This window comes from Parasteatoda tepidariorum, chromosome 8 (genome assembly GCF_043381705.1).
Source record: "Parasteatoda tepidariorum isolate YZ-2023 chromosome 8, CAS_Ptep_4.0, whole genome shotgun sequence".
Lineage (NCBI taxonomy): Eukaryota > Metazoa > Arthropoda > Arachnida > Araneae > Theridiidae > Parasteatoda > Parasteatoda tepidariorum.
This window is the reverse complement of record NC_092211.1, coordinates 58,222,921-58,233,546: the sequence shown is the minus strand read 5'-3', so window position 1 is coordinate 58,233,546 and position 10,626 is coordinate 58,222,921. Positions and strand designations below refer to the sequence as shown.

General features: G+C 31.0%; 1 protein-coding gene across 1 annotated transcript; it reads left to right on the top strand.

Annotated features, from left to right (window-relative positions):
* The first annotated feature begins 6,520 nt into the window (after nucleotides 1-6,520).
* Nucleotides 6,521-7,747, top strand: LOC110282020 (glutamate receptor ionotropic, delta-2-like). The gene has a single exon (XM_021144519.1). The coding sequence runs from the start codon at nucleotides 6,521-6,523 to the stop codon at nucleotides 7,745-7,747; it is 1,227 nt and encodes a 408-aa protein (XP_021000178.1).
* The last annotated feature ends 2,879 nt before the right edge of the window (nucleotides 7,748-10,626 follow it).

Below are 10,626 nucleotides of genomic sequence, written 5' to 3'. Positions count from 1 at the left end.
GTGATGTTTCACCCCCTCCCATAAAACTCAAATTTTTTGTGAAGAACTGTTCATTTATATCTAACTAAAACTTGTGAATGATGAGAACTTGGTGGATGATACTGACGAGATGATAAAGTTCCTCCAAATCACACAGCAGTATTGAAAGCTTTAGACACTATTCCTGACTATTTACAATTTAATTTTGTTTCAGAAACTTCCCCTTATCCCATTTATATGAACTGGAAAAAACTGCTTTTGAATAACGTCGGCAAAAACAAATACAAACATGTATTAAGATTATTTTGTAAGAAAATAAATTGTCTTAAGGCATGTTAAATTTTTTCTTTGTATAATTATAGTAAATACCAGAACAGTATAAATATTAACATTAAATCTTTAGAAACATATTTATTCATATTGTCACTGCAATTTACATTGCGTTTTAGAATTTTGAAGTTTTTCACTTATGCCCCTCTTTCACTTATGCGCTTTTTTCTCTTGGCCCCTTACACCGGTGCATAAGTGAGAGTTCACTGTACATTTAAAAGCTATTATTCTTTTTCATTCGAAATTTTTTTTTCAAACAATTAAAATTTTAGCAATTTTAAAGAAATAAAATATGTTTTCAGAGCAATTATTTTAAATTTTTTTGTCTAACTTTATCCTTTTTAACAACGACATTCCTGTTTAATTTAAAAATAAACATGAATGTTGAACTAAATTAAAAATTCTTCTGTTCCAGTGAAAATTGTGTGAAGTAAATGAATTAACGTTTAAATTTAAACAGTTTAATAAAGAGTTTTCAAAAATACTTTATAAAATATATTTTAAGGCTGTAGCTGAAAAGGTTTAAAATGTATTTTAAGGGCAATATTATTTCCATTGTCTTTATTCTTTTTCTACTTAAACTATACTTGAGGGCAATTGTTATGTTTCAGTCTAATCGGCGATTGCATTTTTGACTAACGATACAATTTAAGCCTAATCGACGGCAAGTAATTGGAATTTATATGTTCTGGTGACAACATTTTCTAATAATGTTATTGTTTAAATTATGACAAATTGAAAAAAAACTACATTTCCAAAATTATATTAAAAGTACTCTTGCTTTAAACAGTCATTGAAGGACTAATTATCTTTCTAAAATTTATTTCTCTTCATTATTGCAAACAGAAGAAAGGGCTTTAAATAAGATTTACAAAACACACACATATTATTATTCTAAACTGTTGTGTCAGTTGTGTCAGAAACAAAATTTTTCGGTGTCATTTTTGAAGAAAAAGTCACTTTCTTATTTGAGAAAACGATGTCAGAAAACTTTAAATGTATTGCAAGTAATTTTAAATATCTTCGGCGGTGCGAATCATGTTGTTTTACTCCGTTTGGACCAATCGTTAATATTTTAACGCCTGGATTACGCTTGTGTAGTCCATGGCACGGCTACTCCATTTAATGTAAAATGCCTAGATACAGTGCATCATACAGCGTTACCAGGGCTCGAAAAAACTCAGAAATTTTACCCGTCACCGAGGACGGCTTGTCCAGCGATATACCCGTCCTCCTTTGAAACTAACCCGTAGCTTCTAAGCAAATAAAAATATAATTTTCTCTTATTTATTACAAACATTTATATAAATTGCACAATGAATTGGTAGTTACTAGGATTACATTTTACAGTAATAAAAGAAATACTAGGTTACTACTAATAGTAACCTAGTATTTTTTTTATGAAATAATTTATTTCTTTTATGAAATAATTTATTTCTTTTATGAAATAATTTACATGACAAAGGTCAATTTATCAGGAATGTCAATTTATCCGAAAGTGGTGCGTTTTTTTAAATGAATCAAATATGACGTTTGCCAGTTCCACAATCAAGCAAATGATTTACAGAGGTTTCTGCATTGAAATCTGAAAGGGATTTTCCATCTAGGTAGATGTTCTTAGTTGCGTTTAACGCTTCTTGTTTAAGACCAGTACGTAATGCGTTTTTTTGTAAGTTCATTGCTGAAAAGCTCCTTTCAACCACTGCAGTACTCCCAGACAGAGAAAACATCAATTCCACCATACGCAGTATGTTGCTGTATTTCTAGATTATAGGGTCATTTTAGAAGTGAGGCGCTAAACTCTTGTAAGATAGCAAAAATTGAAAATGTATCACGAACATTAGCGGCAAAATGGCCGTCCACGCGGACGTCGGATTCGAGAAATTCGTTGTCCGCGGGGAATTTTTGACAGCCGAAGACTGGCTGACGGGCTATTTTTCGAGCCCTGGGCGCTACGCATTAGTGGTGCGTTTCTCATTTTCCCAGTTGAGAATTTGAATGTCGTTTGTCATCAACCTTTTCTCGATTTCAGATGTTATAGCTCACACAATTTAGTTCGAGTTTTATTGCAAATAATCAATTTATAGAATTTATTAAAGAGTCTTATAAAGAAGAGTTATCAAAAGAAATATAAAAAAAATGAATTCCCTTTTAGTATGTCAAAAAATACCTACAAAAAACTAAGAAAAAATCAAATTGAGAATCAAATTGGAAATTGAGTCGTTCTTGTGGGAATTAAATTCTACAATTCTAAAAGCTATTCTTTTCTCCCAAATTTAATTATTTCGAGCAGACAATAATTTCAGTCATGAAATCATACAGAAAACTTACTTTATATGAATAAATATACTTTTTTCTGAGGAATTTGGGCTTTTGATCTTTTGAATAATGGCATGGGGTAGCTGCAATGTTGAAAATATGGTTCCAAATAGTTTAGGGAAGAGAGTTTTCGAAAGTTCATATTCTTTATTGCGAATTTACTTTTTGCGTATACACAAATCACACAATTTGAATAAAAATATTTTTTTATAAAATTTCGAAAACTTAGTTTTTTAAGCTTCGCAATTTCAAATGAATAAACACAGAATTTGAATGAAATAGGTCGAACCGTTTATGGAACATCAAATTTTAAATATAGCAACTTTTTTAAAATTTCAAAACTTAGAAAGTGTTTGATCAATTTTGTTCAAAAATTTTTTGCGATAAATAGAGAAATACCTAAATATAGTAAAATAAACCAAATCTGATGAAAGAGAGGTAAGTTTAAACGAAGGTTGTGTTTTTAAGTAAGTGCTGTTTGAAAATAAAAATTTAAACAAGCAATTTCAGATTCTACTTTTTTTCAGTATAGTTGCCAAGTTTGTTTAAACACCTATCATAACTTGCAACGAGATTTAGAATTCCCTCTTCCTGCGAACCTGCCGCCAGCTCCGTTAATCAAGTGGTCACGTCCGTTTTGACGATTCGACATCGTTGTAGTGATTACCACCAAAATGATGTTTGAAATATCGGAAAAGATGAAAATCACTCAGCGCAAGATCTAGGCTGTAGGAAGGGGTGGTCCGAAACTTCCCAACAAGAAGAGTCCAATAAAACTGGGATCTGAGCTCCGGAGAGTGTCCCTGTTATAGAGTAGCAAAATTCCCTGTCATCATGGCAGAGGATTTTGCTACTTCACAAATCTGCCGGTGATGGTATGCAGCAGAAAGGTTTTTTTGCTGACAAAAAAAAAAACGCATCACTGACTGTCGTGCATGGTGGGCGATTTGTAAAAAATGTACATTTTAGAGACACAGAACTGACCTTTCAGGTTACCTACTCAGCTGTAACTGAGCTCAGTTAAATCTAGTAAGAAGGGCTGGGACAGTCTGGTCAGTAGGGCACTGGGCCCATGTCCAAGAGTTCGTGAGTTCGATCCCTGCCTGCCGAAGACTCCCCGTGTGGTAAATGGTGACTGATGCACGTTAAATCTGTCGAGTCGCAAAGTCCTCCACGTTCCCATAACAAATCAATACCTCTGGGGATAATGATCCAGAAGTTTCCTTGTCTTCTGGATTGGTTCAAAATGACAAGGCTACGGAGTTGAACATTAGTATTCGAAAACCCAAAATTGGGTTGGCTGTTCAATGACGGATGTAAAAAAAAAGCACATTAAAGTATAGGCTCACAAAACATTAATAATGATTTTTTACATTTAAAAATCTGATCATTAAATTAAAATTTGCTTGCACATTTTTTGCGCAGTATGCAAAAGATGTCTAGTTATAAAATATTAGAGATTCGAAGGTCATGGTTAGAGAGTTTAAAATAAATATTTCATTCTTCAAATAATTCATTCGTTTCGTTCTTCATGCAGATATATTTTAGAATTAATAATAATTAATAAATAATATGCACTAATTCGAATATAAAATACAGTAAGTGACAGAAAATTTTAATAAATTAAATTTCATAATCACTTTTCATATAAATGAAAATATTAAATTGATTTTTTTATACTTCATCGTTTTAATTTAAAAAAAAACGATTATTTTTAATTTAGAAAAAAAGTCTATGTTTTAAAGCTTTTACTTCATAATTTAATTGAAATAAAAGCAAAAGTGTTAATAAATTTTTTTATAGTTTTTTTATTTTAATTTAATGAATAGAATAAAAAACGCTTAATGCAAATTTAGTAAATTTAACGTTTGAAAGCTTTAAACTCATAAATAATTTAATTTTATTAGATTTACATTATAATATTTATTATTTATATTATTTTTTCAAATTTAATTATTTTAATTTAATATTTCACCTGTTAGTGTTCCAATAATGCAATATGGATTTTGAGCTGGATTTTAACGAGAAATTAAAGTTTAAATAATATTTTATACACACACATTTAAAATTTACATTAAAAGTACTTCTTAATTTCAGGTTTACTGCGATTTCATAATTATCTAATTTTTTTGATAAATATTGTTTGATGCAATTTGTTAATTTTCTACCTCTTGGAATGTAATTAACCAAAACTAAAACTTTTTTGTAGCGACTTTTTTTACGATATTTTATAGCGACTATTTTTACGATATTTTATAGCGACTTTTTCATAACGATATTTTTACGAATTTTATTTGAATAACATATTTATAATCTATAACATATATTGAATAACAATAGGTAGTCTGTTAGCAGTTTTAAAATAATATTCATTATTTTTCCCAAACCAAAAAAATATGTAGTTTAATATTTAAATGTCTAATATTTAATTGATTGCTTAATTTAAATTGAAAGATGATACTTTAAATTCATTCCCTAACAAACACTTATAACTTTAACATAAATACTGTTTCAATAAAAAAATATGTAAATAAAAGTTAAAATGTAAGTTAATTACTAATCACTAAAAGTTATCTATAAAATGACTGTATGATTAAAAGTGCATCATATCAAAAATGTTAAAGAATTTTAAAAAGTTTTTTTCAATTGTTTAATAAACTTTTGTATAATTTTATATAATAAACTTTTGCATTTGTTTTCACAGAGGGAGGAGTCGAAAAATGTTTAACTTGCTTGCACAAGCGGGCGGTGAGCTCAAAAAATTGGAGATCAAATGAGGTAAAATAATTTCTTACTGAACATTAATTTCTTCATTACAGTGTTGAACCCGTACCAGGAAATTACTAAAAGTTAACCTCCTCTTCAAAAAAAAAAAAAAAAAAAAAAAAAAAAAAAAAAAAAAAAAAAAAATCCTTGTAGTTTACGGCCTTGTCTGCTAAGTTTTACGGTGGTGAAGTTTTATAACAGCTAAGTTGCGAAGTTATGGATCGACGAAGTTATGGGAGCCGGGGAAGTTTCATACCAAAAAATTTATGGATAGGCGAATTCTCATACCTCGAAGCTATGGATCAACGGAAATGTGGCAACGAAGTTTTGACTCCAAACTAAATAATAACAATTTTAGATTCATTAGACAAAAAAAAAATCTTTTTTGATCATAATTCTGAAATAATTCAATTTCTCAAATTACTCTTGTAATAATTCTTTTTTAATATTGCATAGTTATATATTTTAAAGGTATTTTCTTGTATTTTTTCAACAGTCATTGAGATAAGTATAGGATAAGTATTTTGCTCCAAACGCTACGTAACTATTCGGTGATTTTCTCCGAACAGAAAAAGTTTCACTGTATAACCTATCATTATTCAGACAGTAATGAAGGTTATTCAGCTAATAGTACAACTTCTTTTTTGTCTGTGCATTATTTCATACAATTTATAAAAAAAGTCATTATTTTTAGATTTAAGTACGGCATTTTAATAAACTTTATGAGAAATGCCGTTTGATTTTTAAGACTATTCTTTCAAATATTCATGTTTTCAGAAACAAATTTGTCATTTTCGTAGCAAAACTAATGATGTAATTTTTCAAGCCAACGTAATTTAAGGTAATATGGTTTCCATAATTGTAATCCTCATTTATAAACCTGGCTTTTTTTTCATAAAGAAATGATAACTTTTTGGGAAGTGAAGAGCTTTTGTGATGCTCATATAGGTCTAAAACTCTGAAAAAAGCCTTTCTTAAAATGAATAAATAAAATTATACAATTGTCCAAAGGAAAGATCTATGCTTTTTTTACAATTTTTTTTTATGAATTTAAATATCCTCACTGAATCTTGTCTTGAAAGTCTTAAATACTCTTGCAAGTTGAGACTTTGAAAAAAAAATTGAAATGGAAGTTGTTGTTGCAATAAATCCTGTGAGGCATGTTATGCAAATCAAAGGAAACAAAACTAACGGCTTTTCCCTATTCGGAGTAGAAGGCAAACTTCTACAAATTATTGCAGACGTATTAAAATTCAATCTAAATTTTGTGTCACCAATGGACAGAGAGTGGGGATCGAGAAAGCCAAATGGAAGTTGGACAGGTTTAATTGGAATGCTGCAGAGAAATGAAGCCGACTTCGCAATGACATTCTTAAAGATATCAGAGGATATTCAGACTGTTGTTGATACAAGTACACCTTACATGCAGCAAACAGTAAAATTTATTGTTGGTAAGCCTAAACCACAATCAACTTCTGTTGCATTCTTAAAAACGTTTGACGTTTCCGTTTGGATAGGCGTTGGAGTAACATTACTAGTTTTACTGCTTCTTTTCAAGATTTTGTTAAAGGAATCCTTTGGAAATACGTTCTTAGAATTTGTTGGGAATTTGGTAAAGCAACCAACTACGATACCAATCACATCAAAACCACGAGCATTGCTTTTGGGGTTCTGGTGGTTCTATGCGTTAGTGATATCGTTTTCGTATTCGGCTGCTGTGCTGTCTTTTCTTTCTTATCCAATGAATGAGAAAGCCATACGGAATTTTGAAGATCTATCAAAAGCTGTGGAAAAAGGAACGCATAAGTGTTTAATATTACGTGGTTCCAAATTCGAGTACTTGTTAATGAAAGCAACCGATTCTTATTTTCAAGATTTGGGTAAATTGATTGAAAGAAACACTTGGTACTTTAATATTGGGGAAAGAATAACTGAAAAAGAATTCACGGATACGGCAATAATGGATTTAGAATTCATGCTGGAAGTAAACTACGGATTTCTTGAACAAGACTCCACACTTAAGTCAACTGATTATTTTGAGTCACCTTTTACTGCCATATCGATAAATAGGAGATTTTGCTGTAAAAGTGCCGTAAATACTGTTATATCGAGAATTCTTAGTTCTGGAATTTTCAATAAAATAATTAAAGATGAATTGGTATTGAACTGGATTTCCCAAATACACGAACCATCTGTGGAGCTGAAAGCAGTTACATTAGAAGATGTGCGTGGCCCTTTCTTAATTTTATTTGGAGGATATATTATTGCTATATTTTTTTTAATTGCTGAAAGAATATATTACTCAATGAGAGGAAATAATATATCACAAAAGAGGAGTATAAACACGACATAGTAATTGAAGGACCTCTACTGAATTTCTTCTTAGATAGCCTTCTGGAATCCCTTCAGTTAATTATAGCCAGGCATGCACCGTCAATATTTTAGAATTTATCACGCCTTTATATCTAGTTATATCCAACCTAGGCCTTATATTCCTGTACTTCACGACCTACGTCTTTAACTTAGCACGTGGCAGTAGGCAGGAAACACTTGGCACTTAGGGCATCATATTTTATTTTGATTGTATTTTAAAATTTACGACATGATTAGCACATTGACTGATGATGAAATTAAATATTTTTATTGCAATAATTATAATGAAAATTTTTAAATATTAGATGAAATTTCTAGCAATAGGTAAATTCTTCACTGAATACAAAAAATCTTCTAAAATGTTAAAAACTGCAGTGCATTAGTACTACCTCAAAGAAAATGCATTACACTGTAGTAAACCTGCAGGAGAAAAATTCTTTGGATATTGCTGAAAACTGTCTTACTCTATAATGTAGTTATCATTTTTTATTTTCGAAGATAGCGGGATGGGGAGGGTCTCGAACATGTTTACTGTCCAAGTCTAAGTTCATTTGTAGCTTCATCTGTCGAAAAAGTCCCCTAATCAATACGTCTTCTGTCTAAAGTTTAGTGCTAAAACATTTAGAGAGCCGTGGTTTGCAAATTACAACGCTTGACACGAGAATATTAATACGAGTTTATAGACTTTGCAATGTATAAGTGTTAAATATTACTTCAGTAGGAAAAAGAAAGGTTATCTTCAGAAAATGCTCGATTTTTTTCACGAATAAATGCATAACAAATGACTTTTCTTTTGAAGATACAGTTGAGATTTTATTACATACATTTAATGAATAATAATGTGAGGCGCGTAAACCTTCGAGTGAGATTGATATTTTAATTATTATTCATTCAAATAAAATTGTACTTCAAAATTTCCAGGCTTAAAATAATTCCTTAAGGACACCAATCAGTACCAGTGGCGTTCTGCCATTTCTTATAGCAGGGATCGAACTCGGCAAATGCAATATTCTCTTATCTCAACCGTAAAAACCTTGTAAGTCTATTTTTTTTTTGTGGCCGTCTATTGAGGTGAGTTTTCATTGTCGGGATTGGAAAAAGCTTAAAATGTTCCACGCAAGGTGACTAAAGAGCTTGTTGAGACTCAAGGAATGTGCTGATAGGATTAAAAAAATATTAACATTGTGTGACAAGACGCTTTTTGCAGGATTGTTTTTCGTTGTTCAAATTCTATTCATTTTTCCGGATTCGGTAGTTTGACTTATTTTGAACTGCTCCCCAATCATTCTAACTGTCCATCAAATACCTGGAAACTAAAGATCTCTGATTTTGTCAACATTTCCACCGGTAATTGCAATCGAAGTCCTTTCACTAATGTGAGATTCATCTTCCAACATTCTTTTCCTTCTGGAAATGCCTTTAATCACTCAAAATCAATCTAGGTTACTGACAAAACACTGTAGGCCTGCTGGAGTCCGAAACTAATTCTGATGACACACCGTTGCTCCAGATTCAGGTCTTTCATTGCTTGACAGTATCACCAAAACAAACTTAACAAGTAATATATTTTTGGACAACGACATCAATCTAACAAGTTTATTATAGTACTGCATGTGTAAGAGAGGTTCATCTATCCCTTCTTCAAGTTTGATGTTTCAAGCTATGCATATTAAGAGCTACGTTGCTAGCCTGACTATTTAATTTATATACCTTGTATATGCGAAAGCAGTATTACGCCCAATTCCATGACTTACGTGAAGTTCTATGTTCCATGGTTCACCAGAAACTAATCAATATATCGTTCATGGGCTGCAATAGTGGCACCACTCAAACAATACTCGTTTCGGACTAAGAACAGGTGTAAATATGAAAATACACATTTTTCAGCAGCAACACTAGCACAACTCATAATTAAACTTGAAGGTAATCTTCGTTTAAGCAAACTAAAGCATTTCTTATGCATTTTGCTTAGCAATGAAAACTTTAAAGCCACTTTTCTCAAAACTAGATTTTTTTGAGTTGTGCTGCTGTTGCAGCCCGTGAACGATGTGTCGAAAAATATTTTGCAAATAACTACAATTTCTTGAAATAGTTGGTAGTATTAAATTTGAATGCATAAAGTTTTTTTAAATTCTATATATTCTATATATATACATTCTATATAGACATAGATAGACATCTTAAATTCTACATATATATCCAAATTTTATTGTCCAACTCTGTAAAGGATGTAACATAAGTAAATTTATATTACGTATTATTCAACAGTTGCAGCTAGGAGCTTGGTAAACAGCACACCTTTACATTTGATCCCAAGAAACCTAAGGTCACTCTCGGGGTTGCTTCGTTTGAAGGTCTTTGTTCATCACAATCAATTCATACTGATTGTACTGATAGGACACGGATGGGCGCATTTCAAGAATTCACCATTCCCCGGATGCCCCTTTTTGGGGCGGGGTGTAGTTTATATATATATATATATATATATATATATATTGACAATCACATTGTCGATTTAGTAAATGTCCGAAATCTATACGATTTCTAGTTAAGTGCCACTAATCGGTTAATCGGTTTACATTTGCCCGGTATGCCCAACATCAATGTTTTTTCAGGTCAAGTGACACAGTCCAGTATGCATTTAACCTGTACTCCGAACCCAGATGTTTCTCCTAACCTATCCTCAGTAGACACTAAAATATCGAATAAATATAATAATATCAGTGAATAAATTAATATAAAATCAGATGTAACAAATATTTTTGGACATTAACTAAAACGACTATGTGATTGTTGACATTCACCAGTGAGAGTCAACATTCTCTTGATTTCGATATATATATATATATATTCTTTTAT